The 15,104-nt window shown below is 38.4% G+C and overlaps 1 protein-coding gene across 2 annotated transcripts in view; it reads left to right on the top strand.

The window, feature by feature from the left end:
• NOL4 (nucleolar protein 4) overlaps positions 1-15,104 on the top strand; it is a 157,265-nt gene that overhangs the window by 122,012 nt on the left and 20,149 nt on the right. For both annotated transcript variants that reach the window (XM_021388676.1, XM_021388674.1), the window contains one exon: positions 1,192-1,305. In XM_021388676.1, the coding sequence (XP_021244351.1) occupies positions 1,192-1,305 (114 nt within the window). The remainder of the gene's footprint in view (positions 1-1,191; positions 1,306-15,104) is intronic.

Here is a 15,104-nt window from a genome sequence, read left to right as displayed (position 1 = left end):
TTTCCCAGGCGGAGGAATTCAGTGACAAACCTTTGCTTCATATGCACTTCCATCTCAGACCCCATTGTGTCAGACTGCCCCTCTGCTGCCATCTGTCACACAGCAACAGAATGTAACGGGATTTTGGTGGGAAGGTTCAACCTCTGCTGCCATAGAACCAACATCCGCCTCTGACATCGTGGGCAAACATAATAAAATAGAAAGCATTACTTTCAGAGTAGCCTTTGTATATAACAGTATCTGGGATGTTATCCTAATTTTCTTTATTTTCTTAATAGTTCAAATATATCTTCATGCACTAACGAAGAATATAACTTGTTTTATTGTTAGCCTCATCTCCCAGTTGCTGTGGATATAATTAGGAAAAATATGTGTAAACGTTCTTTGTAATAAAGGGGTAGGGAAGGTCATACCGGAATTCATGACTGACAGTGGAGCTAAAACAGATTTTAGCAGTCTTTTGTGTTTAGGTTTATTTTTTTGTGATCATTGCACCTTTTACCTAAAGCATGTAAGTTCTATGAAAATAGTAACAAGGGGTATTGTTTGTGAATAATGAACTATATCTAGTTAAACCACAAAATATCTACATAGTTGGAAGGCTGGCAATATCAAGAGGAAAACAGATTTTTTTTAAAGTCATTTTAATCACATCAGTCATGTTGCAGCAAGGAATGCAAATATTCACATACTACAGATTGAGACTGCTCCGAAATGTTCTGACAATCTGTTCTGTTTTGAGTGATGTCTCAGCCCCATCACTCCGGGTTTTTTGTTTTGTTTTGTTTTGGGTTTTATGACTAAAAAAAAACCACTACTCGTCTCCGTCACACGCTGTACAGGATAAAAGCCATTCGGCTTTCTTACCAACAATCAGACAGCCGGAGTGCTGCTGGAACACAGAGAATATGCCACTGTCTGTGCAAAGTACAGCGTAATGAGGCAGACTGAGCGCACTGGACAATAGAGCTGTGGGGGGAAAGGGCTTCTCATGGATCTGCCGATCAGCTGCAGCTTTAGCATCTAACTAGTTTCATTTTTCATCTTTACGAGTTCCATTTCCCTGTTTTGTTGGTATAAACTACATTTCAATGAGCGATCTTCCTGCCTAGGTGACGGCATTGTGTGCTTTGATGAGGATGTCATGGATTATGCTAGAAATAATTTCTGTGTTTCTTTTTTCTCTCATAGTCACGACCTATTCCCTCACACCTTACTTCAGCAGTTGCAGAGAGTATCCTGGCTTCCGCCTGTGAGAGTGAAAGCAGAAATGCTGCAAAAAGGATGCGGTTGGATAGACAGCAGGTACTGTGTTCTTTGGGGTCTTCCACATCCATATTGATCGATGCACTCGACTCATTTCAACTGACGGTCATGCTGAAGGGTGGTGCAAAAGCTGCACCTCTTTCAAGCAATACACAAGCATGCCTTTGTTTATATGTACACGAGAAGTACGAGGGTGCCTAGCATAGTTGTGATGTTCAGCTGGATAAAGCTGCGTATTTGCTTTTTAACAACTGTAGATTGTGAGGACGTAGTGTGCAGTCTGCCTGCTAGAGTTATAAGTAACAGAACGTGCAGTGTGTGTGTTACATAAATATCAGAAACAGTGCTTCCATATGTGAGTCAGACTGCTTAGCTGTGCACATACTCTCTTTCAATTTTTTATGTATTTTTAAATGCAGTGTGAAATTTTGTAAGTTTCTGAAAATACCTGTTTACTTAGAACAGAAAATTTATTGGAATATACATAAAAAGAAAGCTGTCAAATGACTTAGTAAGCGTTCTAACCTTATATCAATGTTTATTTTTCTCATATGTGTTTATTCAGCTTTTATGCCGTGTGATAGGATTTCATTATTTTTAAATTGCTGAGAATTGCTTGTTTTCCTTCAACATTTAAAATTCAAACTGATGGCTCATTTTAGGCTTTGATTATTTAGATGTTCCAAGGATGCAGTGAATGTCTAACATTTTTATTGCAAAAACTCTTTTAGTCTTTATTTCTCTTCTTGACTATCACAAAGCCCAATCCTAGCAATATCTCTGCTCTTTCTGAAATACACTTCTGTTATGGTAGATGAACTTCTTTTGTGGAATGCAGTGCTTAAAAGAATTTCCTTTACATAGTCCATCCATTGGTTTCCCTCAGGTCCTGCCCTACCTGAATAAAGGATTCTTACTACTATACTTAGATTGTTGATGACTTAGGATCTGAGAGTTGATAGTGAGGTGTCCTTTTGCTCTTAAATTTTTTTAGTATTTTCATTAATGCTGTATATTTACATTAAGGTTTACAAATCACATGGAATGTCAAAGTACTGTAATGCTAAGTAAGCAGCTTACTGCTCATTCAGATTGTGCAGATTTTATATACTGTCTATTTTCTGTCATTTGTCAGGAACAACAACAAAAAAAAAGCTACAAAAACAACATGCTTGCCCCAAGGAGACTGAGAAAAGACTTGTGCAAACATCAGCTATTTTCATTTTACTGTCTAGAGACTAACCTGACCTCAATAATCACAAATAGAGTGGGTCAATTCCTCAGTCCATCCAGAGTGAGGCAGAGTTTTCAAGTGATTTAAATCCCACAATACTCCCCAAGGAGCTAGAGAGCTGCTGAAATAAGCACATTTTAAAAACTATAGACAGAAGTCAGAAAGCTATTAATAAGATTTTTCTTTCTTTTATTTGTGGTGTTACTGAAGAGTTTGGTAACAATTTTTATTAAGGAGTGAGGTGTTTCTTTACTTTCAATTACAGAATTCAAAATTTGTAGACAGAACAGCTCCAAACTGATCATCTTACTTCCAAAAGTGATGTTAAAGTCGTTAGAGCTATCACCAGATACTTGATTTAATAAGCAGTAAATTACCTCACTTGGTGGGGGTTGGTGCTTTCAAAACTACTCATGAAATTAGGATAAATTTGCTGAATATTTTTTTCTGGAAAAAATACGGGAATGTCTATTAGGTAGCTTCATAAAACTTACAGTAAGAAATTTACCCTATGGGGGTGAAGAGTTAGGACAACCATTAGAGACATAGAAAACCTTGGTTTTAGCCCCAGATCCATTGAAATGCAGTTATTTATTCCAAATACATGACATTAATAAAGTAGATTGAGAGAAAAGTATTCTGGAATATTTCTTAGTGGAGTATTTAACACAAAGTAGTGTACTCTCATGCTGAGATGGAAAGTGAGCCTGTATCTGGAGGAAGTGCTTTATAGGTAAAAGAACTCTATCCTTCTCTTCTTATTTTCACCTTTTATTTACTTTTAATTTTTATTCACCTTTCTTACATATATCCAAAATGAAACATCTTCAGTGTTTTTTTTTTCTTAAACAGAATAAGGTTGAGAATGTTCAGTTCATCCTACATCTTTTTTTTCTTTTCTGTAGTTTTGAAAAAAAATTAAAAAATGAAGACAAAGTCAATTTTAAAAACCAAACCAAAACCAAAAAAGCCAAACAAAAAGAATCTCATTTTCTTGTTAACATAGCTCTACTTTTCCTTTTTAAATGTATGTTTCCAAAATTAGGTATTAAAAAAATGAAGTGGACTCAGGCTTTAAGGATCCTTCAGTGGAAATTTGGGAGGAGGAAAAGGGAAACAAGCTGTAGATAATAGAAATTACCACTTGATAAATTTTATCAGGAGACTTTCTAACAGGGAACAAATATGAGATGGTTCTGGAAAGTAGATCGCTGACACTTCCTCTCCAATGCGATGGAAGCATTACGTTAAAGATTCTTTATGTTCACTGTGCATGCAGCACAGTAAGGTCTGCCTTTTTTTCTCCAGAGGGGTCAGTCTGCCTCAGAGCTAGATGCAGTTTGAATCTCATCACCATCTTCTCAGAAGATACAAACATGTACATGCATTTTATGGGTAGTTTTCTAAATTTTTTTTTTTTTTGAGAATATGGCAAATGTACATTTGTAGATACAGAGTCGTAGAATTGTTTGAGTTGGAAGGGACCCTTAAAGGTCATCTAGTCCAGGTCCCCTGCAATGAACAGGGACATGTACAGCTACATCATATTGCTCAGAGCCCCCTTCCAGCCTGACCTTGAGTGTCGCCAGGGATGGGGCATCCACCACCCGTCTGGACTACTTGTTTCAGTGCCTCACCACCCTTATTGTAAAAAACTTCTTTCTTATATCCAATCTAAATCTCTCCTCTTTTAGTTTGAAATAATTTCCCCTTGTCCTATCATAACAAACCCTGCTAAAGAGTCTTACCCCTTTCTTCTCATAGCCCCTCTTCAGATACAAAAAATACATAGAAATCTGTAATATATAGAGAAAATGATGCATATGCATGGAGGTCTTTACAAGGAAACTTAGTAATATGATCAATCAAATCTGTTACCAAACCAGAATGAATATTGGAAGCTCCCAGTCACTATTCCTCCTGCGCACACTCTCATGTTCTCACACTTGCTCATTCTCTCTTCCCGGCTCCAGTTACACAGAAAATATCTCTGTATTTATGCTGCTGAAGAGTGCTTGCCGCAGGTATATTGCCTCTGTCTTGTGGAGTCTGTGCAGCGAATGGTGTGTGTTTTGAAGCAGTGTAATAGAGCCACTGAATAGAGCCATCTCCACTGGCACATAGGGTTAGTGTTAGTCCTGTCACATTCTTTGCCTCATTCAAATAGCTTAAGGACTCTTTGCCACTGCGGGGGTGATTGGAGTCCTTGTGTAATGAACACAAAGAGTCTGATATCCAGTCCTGAAACTGAGATGAAATTTCAGCAGCTTTCTGAACTCCCCTTATTTGCTCTTTCCTCTCCTCCTCTGTTTTACCCCCCTTCTCTGACATAACACTCTCTGAACAGGAAGCTCTGAGCGTGTTGCTTATAGGTCCCTAATGTAAGTCTGTGCCTCAGTAAAATAACACAACTTTCCAAATGAAAATATGGCTTTGCCTACAGTATTACTGATTTGATTAAAAGAAAAGAAATCTCAATTATTGCTTAGGAAAAATAATCAGCTTAAAAGCCAGAAAAATGGAAACTTTTAAGGGTGTAAAATTTCTCCCTGCAAAAATCCAATCACTAGCATCAGTTACTTGTTTTCAAAATTTGTTGTTTATTTTTTTCATAACCATTTATTTCCTAATTGGAAACAAAGTAAACTTATCTGCAAGGAAACTAGTTTCCAGCTGCAACAGGGAAGACATTGTCACTTTCTCAGACTTCTCTGTAAGGAATATAAATGTGTTTACTAGGTCATGGGAACTTGGAAGATAGTGCTTTGGCTGTCTGTTTGTGTTAAGTGTTTCTCAAGTACTCTCTTTAGCTTCAGTGCACTTCCATTATCTTGAACTCAAGCTCCATTTGTTGGCTTATAACTTAAGTGCTGAGAAGTCACATACTGGAAATGTTACCTGCTTGAAGAGTTCTGTTCTCCCACTTTTTATTCCTGACTAGCATTAAAAATAATTTATTCCTCTGCACAAGTTTTGTAGATTTACCTATTTAAAGTGTGTAGGTTTACTGATACTACTGCCAAAGAATACAATGCCCACAGACACTGGTCTGGGTTTGTTGACCTTTCTATTATCCAGATGAGAAACTGGGTGCAAACGTAATGAAGAACTTTCGTGTTGCTCTGCAGGTCATTTTTGCAGAGTCCAGATTCTAAAACAGGATAATTCCAGTCTTGAATGTTGTGGGCATTTTCTTCAGAGTTGACCAAAATGTGGAAATGATAATTAGATCATCCTTTTATTACATGCTTTAAATTAGTGATTGAAGAGATACTGTCTGAATCCTTACGGTTTCTTGTGTTTCTGAGTGATGCTTCCCTGGACTAATCCTTCAAGATCCTCATTACAACTCTAGCAATATTCAGTATGAATTCAGTATGTAACTGTACTCTGAAGTGAATCTTCTGGACTAATATCAACAAGGGAGTCTTAAATAAAACTGAGGTACGCCCTTTTTACATGCATTCATTACATACTGCAAACAGGATGACTTCTTTTATTTTGTCTCTCGCTTGGCAAAATCATATAGTCTTGGTTGTGGTTAAATAAATAGAAAATCTGGAAAAAGATATGTGGCCATTGCTGTCCTGGGCAGCAAATAGAGGCTGGGTGCCTCTTCTGTGAGTGGCTACTACAGGGACCGCAGCTCTGTGGCTCTGTTTGTTGTCAGTCACAGAAATTGAAATATTACTTTAGGAGCTTAACTGCTGTCAGTCTCTGCTTCTTCAGAAAAGTTACTTTTGTGGTGTAGTTTTCATAAAACCTCATCTAAAGACAGTTTGATGCAGAGCTGGACTGAGTTACATTTGGAAAGTGGAGGTGGATTGTTACTGTCCTTTCTGAAATCAAAAAGAACAAGGAAGTTTTTTCAAGGGAAGATCTAAAGGAAAACGGTAGTTTATGAATGTTATTATCTGCATGTCCTTTATTTTTTCTACTTGAAATCTTCCTTTGGAAAAGTAAATAAAATAATACTACGAAGAAAATGCTTTCACAACAATTTGGATACAAATGTTATTTTTTTTTACAACAGCTGCCTTATGTTTCATTGTTTCCTTCCTTAGAAATAATATTTTGCATGCTGACATTTTGCAAAATTTATGAATGAATATTTTTCTTCTAATTGAAATAAAATTTTGAACATTGAGACAAAATATGAGCATCTAGGAAGGAGGATAAATAGCAGAAAGAAGAAGAACTGAACTACAGCATATTATGTCTTTAGACATAGATAGCCAGATCATTAGAAAAACTGTGGTAGCACTACCAATCATGATTGGTAGTGGCTAGGAATCTGGACCCTTAAGAATTCATTATTATGTTTGTAGGTAGAATGGAAGTCGCATATGACTGTGAAGCCAGTGGATGGGATTCTTTCTCAATTCAATTCACGATATTCTAGCAGTTTGACCTCCATTTCAGTGAGTAGCATTATGGAAATGCTACCTTAGCATGCAGAGGTTTTTGAGTAGCTAAAAGAGTGAGCTACATACACTTCTTTCATCCTTATGCCCTAAGTAATAGGATGTGCAATGTAGGATTCATTTGTAGTTACAAAGCAAATGACAAGTTGAGATAAAAGAGAGGTTAAGTTCAGAGGGAAATGAAAGTTACCTTACGTATCTCCCATCCTAACAAAAGCATTTCTCAGCCTAAACTTGAGCTTTTAAATTAGTAGACTCTCTACAGAGTGCTTGACAGTCAATATTTTATAGAATATACATGTTAAGAAAAAGTTCTGCATTATCGTTTTTAAAAATCTGAATTTAAGGAGTACAGTTTAATTTCATTCCAGAGACTCACTGAAATCAACAACAGTCAGACATTCTACAGCCTGACCAAGGTGATGGCCTCATACCTTCTCTGCACAGAGAAATCTGGATAATACTTTCCTTGTAAAACACATAATTGGTTTTGTTTGATTTAATTTAACTATTCTTTATCACTACCTACAAGGCAGATGAGAGGTAATAAAATGAGACTATTAGGATATATGTACATCTTCATGTGCACAGGGGAGACAATTTCCCTTCCACTGAACAAACCAATTATATGCAGACTTTCTTTAATTCTTCACATCAGATCGTATTTGGAGATAGCTGTGAGACAACTTTGCAGTTACAACATTACTTAACTTTATCTCCGCTTTCATTATTTCACTCCCTATTAGATATGCCAAAAAAGTTTGCATATCCTCAACATAACATTGAAAGTTTTTTCTTAGTTGTTATGTTAAAAAATATAGTATAAAATTACAATAAGACTAAGATAAATATATGGGTGGTAGTCTGAGGCCTATGGAAGTCATCAGTTTAATTATAAAAGCTAAACTCAGTGAAAGCATCTTTGATTATTTGAGTTTTTTGAGTTGATAAGAATAAGTCACTCTGGCGCACTGTGATGCTATGAAGTCGTTCTTTATGATGTAGCTGATAACATGATAAACACTGAATGCATTCTTTTTTCTTCTCATCAAGATGGCAGCTATGATTTTTTTTCCCCGTGCTGTGGTTTGTAGTCAGGCAAATTTAATATCAATAATCATCATGGTGGAGTGGAGGATAATATCCAGCCCACAGATGTAGAAGTTTAATGACCCCAGGTTTACACTGAAATGTAAATGAATATTAATGTGCAAATAGGCATTGTAGACACATTCTTGTACCCTATTCTAGGCTAGGGGACAAAGGGAAGGGAAATCTAAACTTTTCAATGCTTTAGTAGCATATGAACAGAGAGTTAATAATTTTTACAATATTGTTCTTACTGTTAGTGGAGTAGGAGTAGGTTGCTGTTAGGCTTCTGACAAAGCAATTATGGCCCAGACACATATGCTGGAAGCTGACCTGACATTTGCCTCTGGATAGTTGTCATAGCAGCAACCTGAACAGAGCAGCTTGATACACATGCCAGTTGCAGACTGGATACAGGTTCTGTGTAAATGCAGTACATCTGAATATTAATAAATGCACAGATGTACTGCCACATGGAGATCACCAATACTGTGTTTCCTTCCATTTACATCTAATTCCTAAATGTTTGTTTTTAAAGAAATTGAGATTTGCAAGGAAGAGTTAATGATATACCTCCATACAATATCTGTTGTCTCTGCCTGCAACAACAGGGTTGACCTGAAGAAAGACTCTTCAAGCATGGCTTTATTAACAAAACCCCAAAAAACTAAATGCCTGGCTGTCATAGACCAGGCATAGTTTGTGTCTCTATTAAGAAGGAAGGAAGTTACTGGTGTACAAATCACAGGTAAATGTAAAACTATTTTGGAAGAAACTAATTAAAAATCTGAATTGCAGGGACGGCATGGACCTCCATTTCAGGACCACTGTATCTGGTGTTCAGCACTGAGGGGGAAAAGATCTTTAAAGATTTATATTTGAGGACAGAGAATTTGTTTCATCTCTGCCACTAATTCATAGCATCTCAATATTGACAATGAGCAGGTATTTCCTGTATTACAATTCAAACAGAAGGAAAGAAGGAAGGAGGATATTTGTTTGTGTCAGTGTGTGTTCTCCTTCCTGATGAATGGCTGCTGCTACATGAAGGAGGAAGGAAAAGACAAAGAGTACGGCTCTTAAATGCTCTCTTAATTCTGTTATTCTGTTATTTATATTGTCTGTTTTCATATCCAGGGCAGACTGGACAATATTAGTTACATAAAAAGGAGTTATGCAGAAATGTCTCCCAGTGGAGAGCTGGACAATGCCCTTTGATGCAGAGCTTCTGTGACAGAAAGCTACAAATACAGCAAGCACAAGGAAGTGGTCTTATTTCAGGGAGACTGAGTCCTTGCCACAGCTATTCTGTATGCAGGAAGGGCACACCATCTCTAATCCTTGTAAAAGGTGGAGGAGGGTACCCGTCCTCCTGGGTTTCATGGAGCCTAATTTTCTCTAGAGGATGGGAAAGACGCTTCACTCATGCTGACTAGAAGTGGCAACAGTGCAGAGGGAGACTGCTGTGTATTTCCATAAAACTTGAAAAACTTCACCTCAAAGTCATTTTTGCTTCAGAATGGAAGGGTTATGGAGCCTCAGAAAAGAACAAATGGAAACAGACAATTCACTTAACATAAAGCAGCCAAATAGAAACTGGAATCCTAAAAACCGCACCAGGCAAAGTCACTTTACTTTGCAGAGTTCAATGCCTCTTACCATATTAATGATAGTTTTATTATCATATTAATGATAGCTTTATTAATGATAGTTGATAGTTATTTTGTGTTCAGCCTCCTCCTTGTGCTTTGGTATTTAATAGGGATTGAACTGATTTCTGTATTTCAATACCTATCCTATTTTATCTGTGTTCAAAATTATCAGTAAGAAGACTGTACTGCCCTTGGATACCCACATGCCAGTTTGCATTTCAGGCTTTGTACACTTCCATCATTTCCCCACCTAATGGTAATTTTACTTCTGAGTTGGGCTATGGTTTGCTTTTGTGATTGCAAATGATATGCTTTAACCACTGAGGCACAAAATGTTATGCAGGCACCATTTAGCTGCATGTGGATTATTGTCAAGAGACCAAATTATGTACCAGTTGTGGGAAACTCAGCTTCCTACCCACAATGCATCAACCATATTGTCAAGGGGAAGAAAATAAGCAGTATGCATTGTAATTTTAAATCCTGCTGCCTTTCAAGTCAGTGGCAAAATTCCTGATTTCAGCAGTGCTGGATAGAGTTGTGCTATTTGCAGATGCAGCTGGAAGGAACTGCTGAGTATCACAGGGCAACCCCCTCCTGCTGCATTCAGCCCAGCCCGTGTTAAATTTGCAACATGTACTGGAAAGGAATAATGTGCAAGGCATGCAATTGCAAATAATTTCATGCCTTGGATTTACACTGGGGCCTTAAGGTGAGCAGATAATTTTTCACCTCAACACAGAGATCATTAAACTAGAAAAAGCTTTATTTTTCCAGGCTCTTTGTGCTGAATTTCAGTCTGCTAACGTTTTAAACACCCAGAGCTGCAATAAGATCTTGAATGTGAGGTAAAATTGATGCTAATGTCAGTTTTCTGTTCTGGAGGTTGATAAAACGGAAGGCTCAGGAATGGTGAGTTAGGTTGTTTTTTGGACAGTAATTTTAAAATAATCTTATCTCCTTCCCTACACTAGATGGAATGCAAATGAACAGGGACCAAAATAGTTGTCTTCCTGTGTCCTTTATATTTGTCTTCTGTCAAGGAGACAAAAGAGGAGAGGCTGATGGAAATATGGACGTATCTGTTCTCAGGAGACTCAGGCCCAAAGACGTAGGTTTTGGCCTTTTGTTCTTCCCATTCCCATGCTGAAAGCTGGGAATAAGAGCTATTTAATGATCCCTCCCTTTTACATGACAAGAAGATATTAAACATGAAGCTCCTTCTAGTCTGTCAGATGTTTCTAAAATAGAAGAGATAAGTATATAAAAGTCTGATTTTGTCTTTCCTTTCCCATGTTTAGCTAAGGGCTTACAGCGTAGAGTGGGAATGTAGTTTCTGGGAGTAAATCCCTGTTGTCATACAGAATTTGAGCCAGTTTAATGAAATGTTTTGGGAGCAAATATCTGACCAACTCTTCTTAACTGAAACTGTGAGTCAGTTTATGATTCCCTGGTATTTTTGATCCCCATGGAGCATTAACAAGCATGAATATTTCTGGCACCTGCATATGAGGTGGGTTGCACCTTCAGAGCAGTCTGTTCTGCCTAACATCTTTGTACCCAGAAGGAATTGTATCAGAAATAGTGCTGCCAGCAGGACTAGTGCGGTGATCATCCCTCTGTACTCAGCACTGGTGAGGCCCCAGGTCGAGCTCTGTGTTCAGTTTTGGGCCCCTCACTACAAGAAAGACACTGAGGACCGGCAGTGTGTCCAGAGAAGGCAGTGGAGCTGCGAGGGGTCTGGAGCACACATCTAGTGGGGGATGGCTGAGAGAACTGGGATTGTTTAGTGTGGAGGAGAGGAGGCTCAGGGGAGACTTTATCATTCTCTAAAACTCTGTGAAAGGAGGTTGTAGTGAGGTGGGGGTCGGCCTCTTCTCCCAGGTAACAGTGATAGGGAGAGAGGTAATGGCCTCAAGTTGCAGCAGTTGGATATTAGGAAAAAACTCTTCTCCAAAAGTGCTGAGGCACTGGAACAGGCTGCCCAGGGAAGTTGTGGTGTCACCCTCCCTGGAGGTGTTTAAGGAAAGAGTAGATGCAGTACTTAGGGACATGGTTTAATGGATGACATTGGTGGTAGGTGGATGGTTGGAGTTGGTGATCTTAGAGGTCTTTTCCAACCTTAATGAATCAATGATTCTGTGATTCTATGAAATCAGTGCAAACTCACAACGTGCTTGTGCAAAACCTTATTTTTCAAGAGAACGGTGATGTGTTTTGGTTTTGCTTAGTAAATCAAGTAGATTTAGAAGATTTTAAACAATCACAAATTATCTTAAATTCAAAGCATCAGCTGAAAAATATATTCAGTTGTATTCCTCAGAACAAGGCAATTCTTCACACAGGAAATATATTTGGAAATATATGCACAGACTGCTTCTGTTTGGTAGCAGGAACATGTTTGTAATTCAACAACTGGCTTGATGTCCCTAAACTAAATTTAGAAACATATTTTTCTAAGAAAAAAGAAACAACAACAACAACAACAAAAAAAAAACTGTGGGAGCAGGAATTGAATGCATTGCCTGGAAGCAGCACCAGCTGCCATAGAGGCTAGGTGCAGGGCAAGGCAGCCAAGTAGGCAGTGGCCAGCAGACCAGGCATTGTGCCAGGCGAATCCTCCCCTGAAATGAGAATATTTGGAGAAGAGATTTGTACTGCAGAGCACAAATTTCATGCTTATTACTCATGGTATTTCATATTAAGCTTCAGTTTTACTGTCTCCATTAACGAAGGAAATCAGACTGTGCATCCTCCAAAGCCCAATGAGAGAGTTCATTTCTTTGTTTCGTCCAGCCACTTACGCTGCTAAGGTTTAATGGTTAAGGAATCAAAAGGCCATTCCCCAAAGCGCCACTTGTTATTTATTGAATCTTCTTTTAAAATACAAAACTGAAATCAAAGGACATGCACTGAGTTCAGTAAAAAGTTTAGAGTTGGTCTTCACTGGCAAAGCACTTCCCTTCTATTAAATAGTTTGAGACGGGGTTAGGAGGTCATTTTTTTTTTAAGATATCTTTTCTTTTTAAAAGATTTTTTCTATTTTTTGTTAACTGTAAAAGTCAAGTTGTACCCAAGGCAGTGTTTAAAAACATGCATTAAATTCATAGAAATGATTTTGTTTTTCACAAACACACAGTTCAGATTTTAAGGCAGGTTTGAAATTGAGTAGTTAGGAATCAAATGTATCAACCACAGGGCAAAACACTTCAAGATATCTGAACCTGCTGTTGAAAACAAGAACCAGTCATTAAATGCATGCAGGAAAGCAACTGTTCACTCTCTTATTTTAAGACAAGAAAACTGTTTTTGTAAGGCAGTTATCTGTAAATCTAATTGGAATTTACCCATGGAAGAGACACCATACTTTAAAAATGGCAATATGCTGCTGGAATCTCCAGGATTTTTTTCCTTTTCAAGGCAGAACACAGAGATGTTTTTAATTGGGTGAAACTTCAGCACTGACCTCAAGCATTTCATGTCGAGGCTATCATCTTCTGTTTCTAAATGAAAAAGAATTTCATTTAGAGTCTAATATAAAGTGTTTCCCTCCACCATGGAGAGTAATATATGTAATATTAAAAGAAAGTGCAGGGCAAAAGAAAATCAGGAAAAAAGCTCAAAAAAGTCCAAACCATACTCCATAATTTTCCAGTAAAATCTTTTTGAGCAGTTGAATCTCTATACCTCATTGCTGACAGGTGTATGGAAAGCTGTTTTGTGTCAAGGAAACATGCTGTCAGTGGTTGGGAGTTGTATGGGAAGCATTAGGTCATGGCCTGAACAGTGATTGAGCACCTGGTGAAGGGGCATAGCCATCCCTGGGAGCACAGGTGGAAGCATTCACCTGTGCGACTGGAATCTCATTTTAGGGCTGGCAGCCGCAAGGGATGCATCTCTACTTGGAGACTGTTTCCTTTGGAGTGTTAGGTGAGTCTTGATCCTTGGAAAGGTAAGCAGTTTCTTCTTTATTACCAGATTGTGACCTCTACCTTTCTTGGTTGATCTGAAACTCGTTATCACTTCTCCTTACAGGAGTGATTCCAGGTGTAATGCACTAGATGAAGAGACCTATAGTGGGAGGTCTAATTATATTCACTGTGTTGATATTATAATAATAAATCCACAAAGCTGGCACAAGCATTGTTCCTATTCTCCTACCCGCTTTCCCCTGCATGCTTTCTAAACATTTGATTCATGAGTTTTGAAAAGTTCTCTGGTGTCACAGTTCTACTGCACTGAATGGAGTGATATTCATCAGTCCCAAATGAACTTGTTGCCCATCATAATCACCATAAAATGGCATATTGGCAAGGGGGAATGGAACTGAGATAGATGCGTGTACTGTTCTCAAGAAATTGAAAAGCACAGGAAAAAACCCTCATTGTTGTGATGCTAGAAGTGGAGTTGCCTGAGGCATTGGCGAGGCTTGTTCTGAACCAGAGGTGTATGTGGCAACGGAGGAATTTCTCTCACTTTGCATCTTTCTGGTTCAGCAGCAGGTACTGCTACATCTTTATCACCATGCATCAGTTCCAATAGTACGTTGATTCATTCAACAGCACTACCTGCAGGCAAAACTGCTCATGGGATGGGAAATGACAACATTGCTTCCATGCAGTTTATGCTGTTTCTGTTTGTTAGAAAGGTCAGGCATTCAGACTCCTCTGTTTGTACTGCCTGTCATTGAGGAGGCAGCAAAAAAGATCCACAATCATCTTCTGCAAGGTGCTAGATGCTGCAGAGAAGTAGGCTTTGAAAAGGACTAGAGAGATAATGCAAAAACATAACAATTGCTTTCCTGGTCAGAATGCTGTGTCTAATTTCCACTGTAGTTTTACATGTATTTTCTTCAGATTTGCAGTTAATCTTATTTTATCAGGGGCATCGTGGTGCTTCACTTTTGAGACTGGGCACATAGCAAATTAAGTCTCTTAGGAACAGGCTCAGCTAGCCTGCTCCCTTGGTCCCATGCCTTGAGCTATCTTACGCTGTGCAGCTCTTCAGTCAAAATCTGCCTTTGTTTCTACCTACCCTATGAGGAAAAATATCTGTGTGAGGCCTGGACCTTAACAGTTCTCTCTGCTGGTACAGTGGGGATAAAGCAACAGTCTCACTTGTCATCTCTCGTCTTCCTCCATTAAATTGTAGCTCTGAGGACTGCTCTGCTCTTTGTGTGGCACCTTTGTCCCTCTGAATTGAAATAGATGGGGCTTTCTCCATGATAAATGTAATGATATATGTATTTTGTGAAGAATACCATGAACACAGAGGAGTTTTGCCAAAACTCGAAGGCATTAGAGCAGTTTACATTCTCAAACCAAGTCCAGTTTTTACTGTGTCTAATCTTGTGCTGGCCATCACTGGACACATAACTTAAAATCACACTGAGGAAGCCATAGCTGTGCATACACTGCAGTAGAGTATGCAGTCTTGCAC

Source organism: Numida meleagris, chromosome 2, assembly GCF_002078875.1.
Source record: "Numida meleagris isolate 19003 breed g44 Domestic line chromosome 2, NumMel1.0, whole genome shotgun sequence".
Classification (NCBI taxonomy): Eukaryota; Metazoa; Chordata; class Aves; order Galliformes; family Numididae; genus Numida; species Numida meleagris.
This window is presented reverse-complemented; position numbering and strand designations above follow the sequence as displayed.